Genomic DNA, 20,307 nt, shown 5'->3' with positions numbered 1-20,307 from the left:
AGGGGCGAAAGCGTAGCGTACAAATATCTAATTGTGAGGAAAGCAGCTGTTTCTTGGAAACAGTCAGTCATTAAGCACGGCTAATTAGCAAAGCTTTTTGAGGGCGACAACAATCGTGCTGTAAAACAATAGTAAAACTAATATAAAAACAAAGAGGTGCGAGTGTAATGCGACAGGAGGAGAGCATTAAAATTGCATTATTTTCACAGTTAGAAAGACGTAATTTATCTGTATAACAATTTATTAGTGTGAATCAAAATTAAAGGTCGATAAGATGTCTATCTTCAGTAAAGAGTGAAATACTGAGTCTGGCAGACAATGTAGACGTGAGTGTCAAAATAGCATACTACAAAGTGATTGTTTACGAAGCCAGCCGACTATCATCGCCTGCTCTAGCTGCGCCTGTGAGGTCTACGATATCTCGTGGAATGCAATAAACAGGGCTCATTTTTCACTAGCACTATACGTCTCAGCTCCTAGATTGTTGACGTCTGACATTACCAATGCTAACAATTAACAAAGACTTAATTTATCATATAACAATGAAATGGTTTCGATAAATTTTTCAAGGAAATTTCTCTGAATTTTTATTTCAATATAAGGTATATGAAACGTGTGGGAAGGTCTATGAATATAATGTTACTAATAATAAATTTAATTTATAGTAAGGGCGTCTTAAAATCACATTAATTGTACCTAATAGCTTCATTCATTCAACGTTATAGGTATTTAACGTGACGACATTAATTGATCCTGACAGTCCCATGGTACATCGATCATAACAAGTAAATTAGAATTAAATATCTCTTAAATTATCCCAATTGAGTTAAACTCAAACTTTCAATTACGGCCTTCAGCAGATGAGTTGTGTTAAACGACGGCGCCTCATAAATCTTATTTAAATCGTTAAAAAATTAGCACATGTCCGATGCAATGACTCGATGATTCGTCATCTACGGAATAAATAAGTTCAACAAACTTGTAACATTCGATTGACGGTATTGACTGTGCGACAACGCAATATTATGTCATTTTCAGGATGTTGAATATCGTTCATGCAACTAAATTTTATTTTTCAGTGTGATCTGGTTGTTCAATGATTATTTCTTAGGTTATATTAAATAATTTCAATTACCTACCTAAAATCCATACTAATATTATAAATGCGAAAGTAACTCTGTCTGTCTGTCTGTTACTCAATCACGCCTAACTACCCTACAGAACCAATTTTCATGAAATTTGGTATGGAGATATTTTGATACCCGAGAAAGGACATAGGCTACTTTTTATCCCGGGAAAATGACGCAATCCCGGAAATCCCACGGGAACGGGAACTATGTCTTTGACTGCGCGGGCGAAGCCGCGGGCGGAAACTTAGTACTATATAAGATATAACGTAAACTTTTTTTTATAAAACATTTTTATCTTTAGGTCAAATTGTGTATTCATTAGGTATTATCTATATAATATGTATAATATAAGAAAACCTTAAATTTTAACTTTTAAACTTTGCGACTACTCCATGGCTATACATATGTGCATTTTAATAGAATCGACTCCATGATTTCTTTCCTATGGGTGAATAAACAAAACACGTTTGGAATCGCTTTGTCTTTATTGTGCTTCCGAGAAATATAATGGACTCAGTTTTGGGCATTATAAATTATCTGGTGTATCATTAGAATCTAAATTCCGATAAATTTAATTAACATAAACCTATAATCAATATAATTAATGAGGTTTAACTAATGTGGTATTTATATTTATTTATTTGTTTTTCTTGTCATATGGAGACTAAGTGTAAAATATGTTTGGCAACAGAATTTTATAATAAGAGAGCTCTTTAAAAAAGCTCTTAAACTAGAACCGTTATACATTTCTTTATCTATACTGCAAAGTCAGATCGCATATAACCCATTCAATTATATCTACTTGAATACTACGAAATTAGAGATAACTGGTGACTGGTAAATACATCACTTTATTGTCCTACAACAGAATGCAGCATCATTTCAAATTATGTACAACAGTTGTAAAATCTATGCAGTGAAACTTTCTCAACTTTCAAAACAATTCGTTTGTAACTGAGATTTCATTCAGCGTCACTGTACCTTATGCTAAAATGAGTTCAGAAACATATTTCTAAGGAACTTTTATAACAGCTTTGACCTAGGAAGCAGAAGTAAAAGTTACTACAGAACTAACATTGTTATTGTTATAAAATGACAAAGTGATTATTTTTATTGATCTCTCATTTTTGCAATGATAAACACTGTAGGCGTTTAACGCTTTGTATAATAATAATTGTGAATGGAGTAATTCGTCAAATATTTTACTCATGGCTGCTTTTGAGTCTTTCTGATTTATTGATTCTTATACTTGTAGCTGAGACGTTAAAATTCTCACAGCTATTCAGCCAATAGGTATCATATTAAGTTCACGAGCTTATAGACTTGCGTACCCCAAAAATAAAACTATTAACGTATTTAGTCTATAGACTTATAGATAAAATCGTAAAATACTCTTCAACTATTTTTCTACAAATTATATATATATATATATATATATATATATATATATATATATATAATATAGCTTTATTCACTTCACAGGTAAAATTGAAGCCACAAGCGAGCTTTAAGATCGTATAATATAGGCTTTGTTACCAAGAAACGTGATGAACTCTGCATTATATGCGACGTCTGCAAACAATGAGACATTCGTCATTTCAATCTGATAATCGTCTGGCAACTCCTTGTGTATTTACTTGCGTTATATTACATATGACCTTTCAACCTGAAGGTAGAACACACATGTATTTTGTATATGCAATGTGCATGCCTTATTCTTTGGGTTAAATTTAATGCTGACTATTTTAAAGAAATAAGGCTTCAACAACGTATAAAAGATAGTGATTATAATATTAAAAAATAATTAAGTCAAATTAATAATGCGTTAAATGTTATTATTTATAAAACTTAAGCGTGTTTGTATTTTTTTAATCAAATCTACGAGAAATAATAAATTCAAGCTTTATTGTTCATTGTATGTTCAATCGATTGATTTTTAAGCCCTAAGGGGCATATCCTTGGCCTATTTTTAACCGACTTCCAATAAAACGAGGAGGTAATCAATTCGGCCGGTATAATTTTTTTTTGTATGTATGTACACCGATTACTCCTAGGTTTCTTAACCGATTTACGTGATTCTTTTTTAATTCGATGCGGGATGGTGTCGAATTGGTCCCATAAAAATTTTATTCGGATAAACCCAGTAGTTTTTATTTTATGAGCATTTTTGTCTGTACTCGATGACTTCATTGAAATGTAGCAAGTAACTTTGATTCACTTCCCGGTAATCGATTGAGCTGAAATTTTGTATACTTATGTAAATTGGATAGCGATGAAACATTATCATGACATAGAGCTGATTTGATGATGGAATCGGAAGGTAGCCTTAGGAACTCAGTAATATATTGACTCAATTATATCGAGATTGGGCTCGTTTGATTCGTGTTGAAAAATACACTAAAAAGTACTAAATAAAAATAACTGCGTTAAAAACAACCGACTTCATAAACAGAAAAGTAAAAAATAAAAAAGATTTGATATTATTAACTACTACATATTATTTAGATGTGCTATTTATTAAATAGGTTTGAAGTCGGTTGTTTTTAACGCAGTTATTTTTAAGAAAGAGCGTGCACATTAGCATATAATGTAAGTGCATATTAACTTAAGGCTTGCTTCATATTAACAAAGGCTCATCCTGAATATGGTTAACGAGAATACTGTATTTGTCTTGGACCAAATGGATTGTGTACTGGGTTTTATTTGTACAAAATTTCCTTAATCTATAAATATTGAATAACTTTTGAAAAAAATAAAAACTTTGTTAACCGACTTAACAAAAAAGGAGGAGGTTCAAATACAGATTTAATGTCACACTATGTCTGAAGTGACAGTATGTAGGTTCCTAAATGAACTCCCACTCCCACGCATATTATACTCTGATTAATCTGTGTCGCCTAAATTAATTCAGATGGACGTATAAAAAACAAAGATTAATTGACCTAGATTAGACATATATGAATAAAAATCTAATTAATGTTATGAATACGAGCTTTTATTGGAAACTTTTTAAGCATAGAATCATATATTAAACAATGTCTGCTTGTTTGTTACTTTTTAGTATTGTTGTTTTTGCTTTGCTTTGTTTCTTTCTAGAACCTGAAATGGCTAGCTAGGATTTGGCTAATTTCATCAATATTGAAATATTTATAGCATATAGGGAACATTTAACCTTAAACATATATGTAACATAAATAACAAATAACGGTATGAATATCAAAAATATATTTAGATAGACTCGAATGGTTAGGGAGCCAGGTGCAAATTTGGTTAACTATTTCCTCTCAAGAGATAATTCGTCAGACGCATGAGAGTATAGTATTATAAAGCCTCGTGAACGTCAGCTGGCGCTCGGTTGGGGGGGTGAGCGGTTGTAGCCTCCCACGCACATAGGAAAAAAAATACATTCATTCATTCATTTCCTCTCAGCTAAAAATTTGTCAAATTGTAGCCTACCCAATATCTCAACGAAAAAAAATAGTCAGCTGGTTACAACATGGTGTATTATACGTCAGCTGGTGTCTCGAACATGAAAGTTAAATTTAAAGAAAAATTTATTTTCCGTTATTTCCTCTCAAACAAAAATTTACCTGATGATAGCTTATATGTAACTGTGGATAAATATATATGTCAGCTGGCTGTATCTTGGTGGAAAAACCGTCAGCTGATACGGGAGGCTACAACCGCTCTTCCCCCCAACCGAGCTCCAGCTGACGTTCACGAGGCTTCATAATACTATACTTTGATGCATTTTACTAATTACCGCTTGAGAGGAACTTGGTCATAAAATCTGCTGCTGGCTCCCGGACCAGAAGATCAACATTCATTATGCTTCATATAAATAAATTTCAGTGATTGCAATATAATATAATGAATTATAACCGAAATCTATAATATGAAAATAATTATCTGCAATGTTTACGAGAATGTCGAATTATCTTTAACTAGCTTACCGCCCGCGGCTTCACCCGCTTTGTCTAAAACCTAATAAATTATATACTAAAACATTCCTCTTGAATCACTCTATCTATTAAAAAACCGCATCAAAATCCGTTGCGTCGTTTTAAAGATTTAAGCATACAAAGGGACATAGGGATAAAGGGACAGAGAAAGCGACTTTGTTTTATACTATGTAGTGTGATAGTTATTCTGGTACCGCAATAATCAATATTATTTATTTTTCTATATTTTTGTGCGGCCTTATATCCCATTTAAAGAGGCAAAGGCTGCCATACAGCCGCGACCGCTGTATCTTTTAACACGTTCGCTGCGGCACAGATATATCTGTACTTTCCATTACTGCGTTACGGGTCGTTTTAAACCTTGTCCTATACCAGACATTGTGGCGGCACGAGGCATATTAAACCCCACAGCCCGTAGGAGACCAAAATCCTTTTTTTGGCGCCAAATAAGACAAAGTGTGCGGCTTTTGTCGTGATTATTATTAACAATGAGTTCATTAACCTAAATCTACCGTCGCCCGTGGTTAGATTAGTTAGTTTAGATTCTATGGGTAAAATAAAATGTGGGGTCTGATGTACCCCATACCGCACTGAACAATAGCAGTTTTTCATATAATTTAGTGATGGGAAAAGAAATATCGATTTTATTTAATTGTATTTATTTATCAAACTTATGGATGTTTTTTATTAAAACAGGCCAAACCAGAATATTGTTTGCAACCAGTGCATTCTGTGAGAATTTCCTTTACTTTTTTTGTCGGCCTCACGACTTGTTAAGAAGATGCGGAGTTTTTCGTAACATCCTACACATCTCCTCTTCTTTGATCCCTTTAAGAGATGATGTGCCTTGTTTGTTGGCTTGTTGACTTGGGCAAGAGTTAAATTTTGATGAGCCATACACCGATTGCCGGGTGTTTTGGATTTGCCGCTAGTTGATTCAATGAACAAACACACTAATAGTAATCATGATTATCAACATATTTGAAGAAAGTTACTCAACATGTCACATTCACGTTTCTATTAACGATATTTATTATAACGAGTAGTTTGAAAATTAGGTACCTGTATCCACATTCAAGTCCTTCTTTGTAAAAGCTTCAATAAGTTGTTCCACAAATAGTCTCGAATGCGTTGCACAACACTAACCGCGTGAAGCTAGCTTAGGGTGCGGTACGAGGTGCGCGGTGGTACGAGGTGTTCGCAACCTCGTTCCGCACTGTGTTAGAATTTTTATTTGTTCAGTGCGGCACGAGGTCTAAGAAACCCGGTATTAAGGTCGGTATACCATTGAACTAGGAATCAATAGCACATCTCAGATATATAGATATCACTTTCCTACACTGAACCAGATGGAAGTTATGCCTCCCGCACGACAGAGAAGTTTAAGTTTTTTCCTACCGCTATAACGACGAGACACGGACAGGGTGTTTCAAGCCCTGTTTCGCAGCGAACGTGTTAACGCAGACGTCGTCAGGTCGGAAAGAGATTACTCTCAAAATCAGGCCAGCACCAATTAAGTTTTGATATAAAGCGTGAACGTAATATGTCACACACGCACGAATACATTAAAGGTTCGTATTTACGTATTTATAACGCAGAATAACATTAAACGATCTCTTTTTTTTCAATAAATAAAGACTTATAGCTTCTCACACATTCCACTTATAAGGTATTATAACCCTTATAAATAAGAGAGATTGAAATAAAAGAAAAAAATGCATAATAACACTTAACGAGCACTAACTACCTCTACAGACCTCTTACAGAAGTATTACTTACTGAAGTATTACTACTACACGAGTATTACCCTGTATTACTACTACAAGTGTATGGCTTATTATACTTTATAACCAATTTTATGGATTATACAATACGAGTTATAACCAATATAGGAAAGTTCACACCTAATCATGATTACAAGTAATAAATTGACTAGCTTTTGACCACGGCTCCACTCGTGTGATCAAAATAAAAGTAGAAAAGGTAAATAATTTATTAGTATATTCAGTCAAATCCTTAACGCGTATTTTCCTAAAAGAACAGAAACAGTGAAAAATATGTAAAATGAAGGTTTGCTATTTTTCATTGTTACCAGTTTTTAGCTCTACCTTTTAAATTCTCAATAAAGGTATTATAAATACAAAAAAGGGACTAATTCGTTCGCCAAGACTTAAACTATAAAGCGCCAAAAGCATAACGAAAACTGAAAAAGTAGTGCATTAGGTATCTACTATTTCGTATTTTCGCTAAAATTTTCGATCAAATACCTAAGTACATTGTAATCTGCTGTATTAAATCCGCTTCCATTTAGATATAAAATTTATTTTATAATATGTTTTCTTCCTGAAAATCCTGATTTTATTTTAAAGAAACATAATCCGCATTTAAATTCGATAGAAAGTATTGGCTGTTTTTATATAGAACAGTGATGCTTAAATATAGATAATAATTATGGATAATATCGACGTATTTATTCGACTCATTGACAAGACGCGTCTCGGCTCTTATTTGAATAGATCCTACGCTCGCCAAGGCCACGTGACTTCACAAACTCTAATCGAAAATATAAAAAATGCTTACGTAAGTGTCAAAGTTTGAAAACAATTAGTCGCGATGTGACCGTCAGGTCGTGTAGCACTTTGAAAATCAGACAATTTTGGACGTTTTTACTTTAATATTCCGTAACAAGCGACACGAGGAGAACTATTTAGAAGTACGTTGTTTAGTTTTAAATGTTACGTAATAAAACAGTTTTATATTATGATGCTTCAATTAATTTCAACGAAAGCAGAGAATTTATTAAACATACATGCAGAGACCGTTTATGTTTTGCAGGATAATTAAATTATTTCTAAAGATTCTTGCACAATAATGCCATCAATGTAATATTTAAAGAATATACACGCATTAGCACTCAAAGTTAAAAGAAAATATTTATTGTTTAAACTTTAAACTTTTGAATGTGAATTCAGCAAACTGTTCCATTTTTGATACGATTAATTTCAGGAATTATGATGTCATAAAACGATAACATGATGCACTAATCTCAAGTAGGTACATACGCAATTATTTAATATTGTGAACTGTTATTCAAACATATTCGCTTCATTATGAGAAATAAATAAAGCTGAAGACAACTAGAATTTCTCTTCATATTGTTTATTTTTTTTTTTTCCTACACAAATAACGCAAGTTGAAGGAAAATTTTAACATTGTTAACAGATGTGTAAGTTAAAGGCAACATTGATACATAATATTATATTTGGGGGTTTCCCCGATTTATAAATGATGGGTTTTCTTAATATGCGTACGTTTGAACTACGGCTATCTTACAGTTTCATATTACAGTGTCCATCATAATATTTCAATTCATTACATCTTTATCAAGCACCACGAAGGTTTATACAAACATCGAGTGTGTAGTTTTGCGAATGTCTTATCGCGATTCTAGTTAATAAAAATCTTACACGAGTATGTGTTACGTTTGAAAAACTAGATACAAGATAGTTATAACAAAGAATGTGATGCACGTTTTAGAATATGTCTGCGGAAAATAAAGCGTCAAATGTATGGAAATTTAATTCACTAACGTCATTGTATTTGAGAATTTAACTGATTCTCAAACGTATGTTAGGGACGAAATTGGCATGAAATAATTATTGTCATTAGACTTTTCTATATCTTTAAATATCGCGCAACAAGTGTCTATAAAATGCAACATGCATGAAGCATCCGTTGCATCTAGATTAAGCAATGCTGATAATAAAGTGGGCCACTACATTATCGCCGGTTATCTTGCTTCTACACCAGTGTGACGATCACATAATAGTTTAATCACCTTCCATTAAATGCACATAACTCCTTTGTACTTTGTTACTTTATTCACTAAATGTGAGATAAATAACTCTCGAATAGAAATAGATAAATAGATATTGAGAGTCGCAAGTTATCGCGGATTGATAATGGTGATTTTAAGGTTTTTCCGAAAGGTAACTATCTATAGATCTATCTATTATGTATGAAATAGCACAAAAATTTCTCTATTTATCTGATAAATGGTGGGGCTAACGAACTGATGGATGATCTTCTTCCATTAGAGATTTCAAGCAAACACACATTACAAGATTTAACATAAACATTACAATTGTATGTTGAACGATAAGATCAGAAGCGAGTAGAGCGTTCTCCAAAAGATTGTTTCACCACATTTTTAACCCAAGAGTGATAACTACAAAAAATAAGTATAATTCATAATTAACGGATGTATCGCATATAATAAGCAAATTGGCGTTATCATGTGTATTGTGCAAGGCGTCACGGGTTGGGTCACTTACGATAAACTGCCCAGATAAGTGTGCCCAAAAATCACAAAAATATATTAAGTTTAATTATCGGCTTCTACTGAAACTGGGAGATTGACACAATACGCCGATAACATGGAGGATAACCTCCGCTGGACAATCTTACAAACGGTCATTTTTAATTTTGCTTACAGTCGAATAATTTTTTTATGAATATTTTTGTTTTATTTCCTCAATAGTCGAATGATTTCCTTAACATATACGAACATACAAAATAATGAAATTTTGTTTTTAACTATGTATGTACTAAGTATATCTGTCAAAAAATTACTACGCGTATCTGCTAGTTTAGTATCATTTAAATTCAAAAGAAGTTTTCAATATTTATGTAAAAAAAATATTTAGTTTAAAGTTCACACGAGCATAAAACTTATTTTTGATTGAATAGTCAGTAACCCATAAACATATAAATAATGAATATCTGTGTTTTATTAACAAATTAACGATAAGGTTAAGAGAAAACATTTATTTTTATATTGACCTGTACTGATAGGCAATAAGTAACGATGTTTGCGCCGGGAAGTGTCCTACATAAAATAAATTAAATGCGGTTAATACTCATTAAAAGATAACAGAAACATCAATCTTTTCACACTTCTGGCCTTCCTTGTACTGAAATCGTCTCTTGTTGATCAAAATATGAAATAGACAATATAGTCTAACTTCTAAGATCCCTTGACTGGCTACCTAATCGATATGTATTCTCCTAATTATAAATATACATAAAATTTTGGTTTCATCAAAAAAACTGTGAACGCACTGATCCTGCGGTGGGATCTAGTACTAGTATAATGTAGTATGTCAATACACTGGTAGGAATATAACTAATTTGTGTCGACCTAGTATCGTATCAAGCTATTTAGGTCCATGCAGAATGCAATATTATAGCAAATCGGAATCGTAAGCTTGATTTCTAATGAAAATTGCAATTCTCGGATTTTATATATTAGTGTACCATTGTTACTAATTAACAATTACTAATAAAATAGGTTGTTATAGTATGCTTTAAATTGTTGATGAAACTAAAATGTGTTTCACATTTTTGTTTATTTGTAATTAATTTACCATGTTTTATTTATATATCATTAACATGAAAATTGTATGATATTATATCGTCTCTAGCATTAATATTTTAAGAACTTATAAGTTTTTTTAATATATAAGCAATAATTTAAGGTTTAACAATTATTTTCCATCGCATAAAAATATAGCTACGGCAATGGAAGATCCATTCTACATTAGATTTTATAGTAAACCAAATATATATTTTACATGTGTTTTTAAATAAAGAGACCATTATTTTTATATCATTACACATAGCAATTATTTAAATTATTTTTTATAACAATTATTTTTTTTTATTTTGAAAATGTATACAGTTTCACATACAATTTGTATTGATTTTAACGTCCAATTCAAATCTAATTATATATAACAAATCATCCTTACGTTTAAAGAGGCCAAATTTTGCGGTAATACGATTACCTACATACGTTCAAGATAATCATTATCTCTATAAGAAATCTTTATCAATTAAATGTTTACACAAGTGTCGGTGTGCATTTTTGGGGTTCCGTAATATGGGACACCATGACGATATCACATAGGATTAGATTCAAACATCAACACACCAAAACAACATTCGCGTTGATACGTTTATTGTTCAAGATAAATTACAAATTAAACGTACAAATTATAATAAGATAAATTGTAACAAACGGCAGCCTTATCGCTCAATAGCGATTTCTTCCAGACAACCCGTTGTACAGAGAGAGAGAACTTTCCTAAAAATTAATTAATCTCCTTAGTATTTTTTTCAGTTGTATTTTACAAGAATTAGACTCAGTTTTTGTACGTACATAATACGTATTCACAGAACCAAATTGTAAGAACGTGATTTTAAATATAGACGTGGCGGTATCTAGTTGTCAGGAAGCAAAAGATAACCCCTGATAGTGATACCCGTTGCGGATTTGACAGGGTCAAACACACGTTTCGGGTCGATATATCTATTTAAATTTCATTTATATCGTATGCTGTTAGTTGTTTAAACATTTCGTATGTTATGAAAATGATAGGAAGCCGCCTTGTACGTTTCTTGAAGGTATGGACTTTGTTAGGTTCTAAATCTATTATATAAAGCTGAAGAGTTTGTTTGTTTGTTTGAACGCGCTAATCCGGACCGATTTGAAAAATTCAATTATATATTAGCCTATTTATCGAGGAAGGTTATAGGCTATATATCATCACGCTACGACCAACAGGAGTGGAGCCACGGGGGTGAAACCGCGCGGAGCAGCTAGTGTTATATAATAATTTTCTGGATGCACTTATCATATGCACATGTCATAAATAATAATTGATTTAATTTTACGATTTTCTTTTGACAATTAAAACAAAACATAAGATAGATCTAACTAATTCTTTTCAATTATTAATTGAAGATATTATCACAGCATCTTATTTATATTCCGTATTTTTCTTCATTTACGATATACCAATAGGCAATTATCAAGGTTCGATTATTTTAAATTAATTAAGCAACACTTTTTAACTTTAGCCTACTCTTCATAAAAGCTGATGTGAAGGCGCTAAATAAACACCACTAATCTGTATTAAATTACGTTCACGATTAAAATATATCTAATAGAGATTAAAACAGGAGTTTAATATGTGGTGCGAAAGAAAAGTTTGAACTAAGTAACAATTTCAAATGAGAAACCTTTGAGTTCTTCAATATTCTCTTTGATCTGTCTATTTCTAGAAAATGTATAACATTGTTAATTTATCTGCCCACTTAATTCCTATATTCTCAATATCAATTCTATTCTATATCGAGCCAATTTACAGAACACGGCCAAGTTATTTCTAAATACAAAGTCAAGTAATACAGTGATTTGTGAAGATGGTCGCCACACGAAGGCTTACAGTGCTCAATGCTGTATTGCTCAACTAAAACTTGCCAGTAATTCTATTCCAAGCTTACATGAGAGTTGAGACCGAAGAAACTTTACTGGCGAACTGTAGGACGAATCCGTGGTTCGACATAGTTTTATTAAACTCCGCTTGGATTAATACAATTCACAGCAAAACTATGTGTGACGTACAAAAACGCTAAGACCTCTTATGTCTTTGAATATTTGGTCAAAAGTATGCTAAGAGTTGGCTAAGAGAATCTAGTTTCGCATACTGGCAGACTTTAAAGTATAATTAAAATATTTTTAACTACACTGATTTATGTTAGCTATAAAATACTCAGTAGCTTGTTTATACAAAACTTAAAATGTAATCAAATCTTCGCAGAAAAAACGTTAATAATAGAGTTGGTCCGCGAACGAAGTTTGTCGGATCTAGTGTGTATAATAATTTATAATAATAACTAACAATAAAGATATACTCAACGATAAATATACTGTCTTGGCTCTGCAACATTTTCACTGTTGAGATGCAGAATATTACATATTTTAAATAAAATATTAAACCTAATTCGTCGAATCCATTTTGTATACATATTTTATTTGCATAGTAAATAAATTTAATTACTTTAAGTATATTGTTAGGTTTTTATCTACATCAATTAAAATTGTTTTAGTATGTCCAGACATCCTCTATTTTTAAATAGCAAAAATTACTTATCTCAAGAATTATGACGAAAACAAATCACAACCTATCATATAACAATTTATTAGTTTCAATTTTTGCATTCAATCAATTTAGAGCGATTTAATTGATTTGTTATAAATTAAGACGTATATGAAATAATTTGTCTTGTTTTGAATCTATAATCTTTCTAAATTGGTCGTACTATTTACACTTTACTATACATAAAGTATGGAGTGATGGAATATTCTTTGAAATTGGCTCTAATATATTCTCTGATCATTTAAATTTTTGTAGAGACTGATTCGATATTGAGCTGTGTTTTTTCATATATGTAGTATAAATAATAATAAATTTTCCTTAATTTTACGTATATATAGTGTCATATTTAAATATGAATCGTTTATAAAAAAATCTAATAGAACTTATTGACCTTCACAAGAAAAAAAATACGGTTATTTGTTCATCGTGATTAATTCCATATTACCTAATACCTTCGGCCGTAAAAATGCAACGTCACTATGTGTTATTTACACGTGGAGCTAATGCACATACTTGTTTATGTGTAAATTGAAAAGCTTTTAAGAATGTGCCTTTTCCAGACAGAAAATTGAATAAGGACCGGAGCGGCGCCTTCTGATACGACATTGATGATCCGATTGCAGAAGGATATTCGTTAGGCTTGCATATCTCCAAGAGATAAACCAGCGATTTTAACTAAAAACTATTTAAAAAAATTTCAGCCCTGTGACGCTCTGAAACGAATATCAATCAAAAAAAGATACTCCGTCATCAAATCTGTGATAGACTGGCGCACTAATTTATATTACATTTTAACATATATTTTCCTCTAGAGTTCAAAAATGATAACATAAAAGCATATTCTCAGATCATTAATTATGTCTTAAAATAAATAATATTTTCTACATTGTACCTAAATTGTACCTAATTTAAATAATATTTTCATAATAGACGTAGGTACTAAAGTAACACGAAACTTGCATTTAAATCTAGCATCGACAATTTTGGTAAGCAGTATTTATAACGAACAAGTAAAAATATAAGTACCTACGATAAGTTGGAAAGTAATTAAATAGAACCACGCGTATAAACTAATTTTGTCACCGCTTATAGCTGAAGCAATTTTATTTATACAGCCTTAATGTTATAATAAGTTTACTACCGTAAATAACACACTAGGTAAAAAATAAAGTTGAGCGTAGAAATATCGCGGATCATTTTGAACATGATTAGACTTATTACTAGGAAACTTTTACATTAATTTTCCTAATTGTTTAAAAAACTTTAAAAGAATAAATGATTTGTCGTCGCTTTAATTTTGAAGCTATTTCCAATAAGGAACTTGCATAATAAACCGCCTGTTATTTTCAATTACGTTAAATACAGTTAAAACTTTTCAAGTATCATAATTTGTACTTCATATTTAGCCAAGTTCAGAGAATCGGAACTTTAGTTATATGCAAACTATGCAACTAATAGACTTTATTAAGAAATTTCCAATAGTCTGTTAGCATCGAAGTCACGATATACCATCTCTAATTAATTGAAGAGTTTCGTAAACAGATCATTTTTTGCTCTTGAATTGCTTTGTTTTAACAAACAATCATTCCGATTTTTCAAGTAAATACAAATTTATATTAAATTACTCGAAACGAAGCTGACTGACGCTTTAATTTCAGATTGGAACATAAAATAATGAACTGGACAAATAGTTGTTGACTTCAGAAGTTTTCATAATTTTACGGAAACAATATTTTTGTTTTTTTTCTTTTGTCATTATAGTAAAATATACATTTACTTCAATTTTTTTAAGATATTGCATAGCTTCTATCGCGGGCCTTGAGCGCGGGGACCGAATCGAGAAATTCTGTAACGAAAAAACCTCACGCTCCCCACTCCGACGGGCGGAGGTGTGGCTTGAAGGCATAGCATGCAATAGCTTTACCGCGGCAGTCCCCGAGTGCCACACGTCGTTTTTTTAATTTAATACTTCCATAAAACATAAATATTATTTTTAAACGATAATTAATAAATAATTTGAGTTTCATATTTTTATATTTTATTAAAAAAGAGTCATAGTACAAAATAATATTAAATTTTAAATGATATCATAAAAAACAACATCAAAATTTAATAAGAATGAAGCGTTAGAATAACGCAAAAAAACATAATATATACCAGAAAACATTAAACTGAGTTTAGTTGTTTCTTTTTGCAGAAACCGGCTCTCACCGTCACGAGTTTAAACTTTATAATTTATGTAGTTATCGTCTTTACATTAACGGACTAGAAAATATATTTATAACATAATAGAATTACAAAATCAGTATTCTGCCACTGAAAAGATGGAAGTTGTTTAAAAGTTTGCATCTCGAAAAGCCGACATCGCCGGTAAATTCGCAGAAGGGCTGGAGAGATAAGGACTCACCTCAGATAGCAGGGAGAGGAGGACGAGTAGCAGGGCCGCCGAGAGCGGACGGACCCTCATCCTTGCGGCTGATGAACTGGTATTGTGAAACTTGGACCGGAGGCGGCAACAGCGTAGGCACCGACCGTGCCTCGCTAGCGTCAGACCGCGAATGGTGCGATGTACAACGCGCGCCCGTATCAACTTTTCGACCAACTTAAACTGCACGCATCGGTTACATCTTGCATCGGCCCGCGCGAATCGAACCTTGTGTGCCATTAATACAGCCTCATATTTCGCCGTGCCCTTTTCTCTTAAGTTATGTTCTTTTTCTACACGCTCTCGACTTTCGACGAACTTTTATCCGAATCTTAAATAATAAGCGAGGGCGTTATTATAGAGCTATTATTATAGACACATTTATAAATTAATATACTAATAACGAAGTCTTTAAATATGACCTTTGACCCAGATATTCAAAATTGTAAGAAATATTTATAGAACAAAAATGTCAGTCTTCAGAAGGGGCTCTATGTAGAGTCTCGTGAAGATGAACAAAAAGAAATCGCTGAAACAGAGACCGACGTTTCGTCCCACAAAATGACCTACAAAAATACGACTTCCTTCAGTATCTTTTATCGGGCTCACCCTGATAATAGGTATTCCAGACCGGTTAAAAAAGGAGTAGCTAAAATGTATTTTTAGCATGCATAATCCCACATACCAATGTGAAGTATCCAAGTAGGCTGCAAGGATATAGGTAGGCGTAAGGTAAGCGTTGCATCTCTTTCCCTCCCTCAAGACTCAATCCTGTAGAGTTCCATGACCTCTCTCCTGCGCTTATCACAGACGGTTAGCAGAAAAGCGAAACGACATAAATGCGCTTATCGTTTTAACAATACTGATGTTTATTTCTTGTTAATAAAATTTCAATTGATGCTTTGAGCCGCTAGTGATTCACAGAGTTGATAAACATTATTTACCTACTCGTCGCGCCCAATTCCTTGCCAGTGCTAACAGTCATTAAATTCCTCGTAATTTTTCTTTATGGCTGTTGCAAAAATTTAAGATAAATAATCATACAAAGAGATTAACATTATTGGAACTAAACTAATTAAATAAATTCTTAAAAACTTCCCCTTGACCACCGAGCGGCCCGATCGGGCCACGACACAATAGATTTTCTATTGTGTCTGTGATTCCGGGGGCTGAGGCACCCCTTGACCACCGAGCGGCCCGATCGGGCCACGACACAATAGATTTTCTATTGTGTCTGTGATTCCGGGGGCTGAGGCATTGCGAGGACATTCTTAAAGACTGTTTAAAAAAGCGATAACAAACCACAAGGTGTTGTGGCGTCACTGTTTTGACCACAATATTGCTCTCACGAGTCTCACGCATGAACTTTAATCGTTTCTTTACATTTTACGACTAGCATTCAAATTAAACGAATATAACCAATTGTAATCCAGCTCATATTTACCAAATAGATATGTACATTGTACACATTACAAATAAATGAAAAATCGTTTTTAACCCCGACTAAAGTAATTTAAAAGAAATATCAATAGAGAGGCACTCAGGAGATTTCTAGCTCTTATTAATCTCCATTGTTTGTAGTAAATAAAAGTACTGAGGTTTGTATATACAAATATGTATAGCAAATATTAGTTTCTCTAATGTTTGTGTTGCGCAAATAATGCATTGTATTGCAGGAGGTACATTTTGTTTCAATAGCAATAACATTTATTAAATAAAATGGCTATTGCTGGAATATTCAATTCACGTCTTGTGAATTGATTGAATTAATCATAAAATAAAGATAATGTTTAAATATGGTTTATAATTTGTTAGTTCTATCTGTATACGGTCTACTATTTATTTGAAATAGAATAAACTACACAACCGACCTAACGATATTATGCAGTAAATTTTCCTTAATGTTTTATTTTCAATCTTTCCTCCCAAAAATGTATGAACGTCTTGAAACTTAAAATAATTTTCCACGGCAGTTTTTGTGTTATTCTGTACAATTAAAGAATATTTTCTCATATCCTTACCAAAAAATAAATAAATGTAATACATCCAATGAATATAGTTAATACCATGTTAATAAAAGAAGTAGGTGTGAAACATTTTCTCATAGGAAAATTCGCTTTATCACAGAGTAATTGACATAACATTACACAATACACAACGTTAAAAATAAACATGCTAAGTATCAATTAATTGGTATCTAATATTGTAGTCACGTTCCCACTTCATTCCAAAGCTGTTCCGTGGGCGATCCTTTTCTTTACTTGAAGAAAAGATTTTGAAATATAATAATATTATTTATTAAAACAGATCATATTTTTATGACGTGTTTTAATTAATAATAAATATAAAAATAAATGTATGTACTTAATTTAATTAATTTTATATAGGAGATTGTTTTTTACGGGCTAGAATCAACAATGAACGATTTTGAATGAAAATTCTTACACTTTGACTAAACATAATTTTCTTGAACATTCGTCTCGGGGAAAACCAGGGCGTATGCTTGTGTAGAGATGATAATAATTACAATCAATATGTAGTTCAAATAGCTTAATAACATAAGTAACACATTTCCTCCCACTAAGCTACCCCGCGTTGTAACGTTGATTCAAAAACCTTTTGAACAAAACCATTGAAAATAAACAAATATATGAATGAATGTTTGTACACCTCACTGCGTTTCCTAGAGGTTTTTTAAGAGCTATTTTAAGGCAGATAACCCAGTTTTGCATAGCCACATAGAACGGGAGTATACTACTTACGTTGAATTAATTTTATGCGATTTTGAATAAACATTCAAAACAGTGTTAATGATTAAGTATTCAATATAATTTACATAAAGAATCGCGATAGTTTTATTTATAATTTGCTTGTAATGATTTTGTATAAAATCACACACAGATATCTAGCTGAAACTACAACCATTCCGTATCACTAACAATTAGTAACACATCATTATCTGCCTTATTATTAAATTTAGAACCAGAATAACAATTATTTTGGGACTCAAATGTAGATAAATTAAATGATTTAACAGGAATATGTCAATTTGTCACTAAATAATTATGTTACTCTTAATTTGTTAGAATACGTAAGTAGGATTGCGTACTTCTTTACAAGTAGGACATATTTAAAAATAGATATCAATTTAGTATTTATTTCCACTAAATGTTCTTAATGAACCTGAAAACCCATACAAATACCTGATCGTTTTTTGTACCTTACCAGATGTTTTTTTAGACCAATAGGGAATTGAGCCCACTCGTTTTTATTCAATCACACCTACGGAAATGCTGGTAACCGTATTTAAAACCGTATTGAAATTTATAGTCTATTTTAAACTCATAGAGTGAACCATCCGTGTTGTCCATTATGGTGTGATTTTGGCAATTAATAAATACGGAAATTGCATTACGAGGCCTTGTAAAAATGTAGGCATCGCGAGGCCTATGGCTCTTTGAGTATTAGGCCTGATCTAGCAAACCTTTGTCGATTTTTGAATGCTTATTTAGTCACTAATGTAATGTATAAAAAATAGAAATAATAATTGTAAAATGAAACTGCATAGTGAAAAGTGCATAATTAGGTAATTTGTGTATAAGATTTATAGAGTACTAGCTTTCCACCCGCAGCTTCGCCCGCGCAGTCAAAGAAAAACCCGCATAGTTCCAGTTCCCGTGGGATTTCCGGGATAAAACCTATCCTATTTCCCGGGATAAAAAGTAGCCTATGTCCTTTCTCGGGTATCAAAATATCTCTATACCAAATTTCATGCAAATTGGTTCAGTAGTTAAGGCGTGATTGAGTAACAGACAGACAGACAGAGTTACTTTCGCATTTATAATATTAGTATGGATAGACATGACTGTTACGGGTTACCGTGACAATTTTTAACGTACTTTGACTCACTTATTAGGCCAACTAAGTTTTGCTTATCAATTATAAGATTGTTTTTGTTATATTCAGTATCATTTAAGTACACAACTTAGTTTACATGGGAGTTGAGCAATGACCGATGCCGCTTAAATAATATAATACTTAATATTATATTTATGAAATATTCTTTAAGATAGGTACGATTAGGAAAATTTTAGGAAATATCGGGTCCCCGATGTAAGATGCTAGTCTTTGCAAAAGGTTTCCACGTAAACAAACCTTTGCGTAAAACATAATATTAACACTGTATGACTTAATATCTCTTCTTAATATCAAATAATTGTTTTGTTTGTATTCGCATTGTTTGTATTGTTGTAGATCGAGAATGGCTGTGTACAGAATAGGTCACGGTCAGAGCGGGAGTTCCTCATTCTCGGAAAATTATTGACATTTTAATACAAATTGTAATAATTTTAATAATCATTGGTAAAATTGTAGTTACGGGAATGGCCCATCTGAATTTCAATATTAATTGCGGTAGGTAACGGTTAGTGATAACTGAAATGTGCTTTTCGTCCAAAAAATTTTTCTGTTTTAAAAAAAATATATATTTAATAATTATTTTATTCGGTAAAAATAGGCTTTTAAAAATTAAGCTCTGAAGATTAGAAATTTTCTGGTACAATCTCCGTACCTTCTTCATACTTGCTAGTACAAAATTGAAAGGAGTTATTATTTATATGTTTATTTATATACATATTTATATATATTTATTATTATATTTCTTTAGTTACTCCACATCAAGTGCAAGTAAGATGGAAAATATTATAAGCAATAGATTTCGTAGTCTGCCTTTTAAGAATTTTTCATTAGATTCCTTGCAACATTTACCTACTAGACCGGGAGATATT

General features: G+C 32.0%; 1 protein-coding gene across 10 annotated transcripts in view; it reads right to left on the bottom strand.

Moving 5' to 3' along the window:
• The window catches only part of trol (terribly reduced optic lobes), a 108,310-nt gene extending 92,639 nt beyond the window's left edge, over window positions 1-15,671 (bottom strand). For 5 of the 10 annotated variants that reach the window (XM_089714968.1, XM_089715002.1, XM_089714982.1 and 2 more), the window contains exon 1: window positions 15,503-15,665. In XM_089714968.1, the coding sequence (XP_089571094.1) occupies window positions 15,503-15,562 (60 nt within the window). In that variant the 5' untranslated portion in view covers window positions 15,563-15,665. Of the gene's footprint in view, window positions 1-15,502 lie in introns of all 10 variants that reach the window. The other 5 variants (XM_089714976.1, XM_089715008.1, XM_089715015.1 and 2 more) reach the window with 3 other exon arrangements.
• Window positions 15,672-20,307: the final 4,636 nt, after the last annotated feature.

The sequence above is a fragment of the Colias philodice genome, chromosome 1, assembly GCF_061535455.1.
Source record: "Colias philodice isolate Cphi_HAF_F1 chromosome 1, ilColPhil1 Martin Lab GWU primary, whole genome shotgun sequence".
NCBI classification, from domain to species: domain Eukaryota; kingdom Metazoa; phylum Arthropoda; class Insecta; order Lepidoptera; family Pieridae; genus Colias; species Colias philodice.
This window is presented reverse-complemented; position numbering and strand designations above follow the sequence as displayed.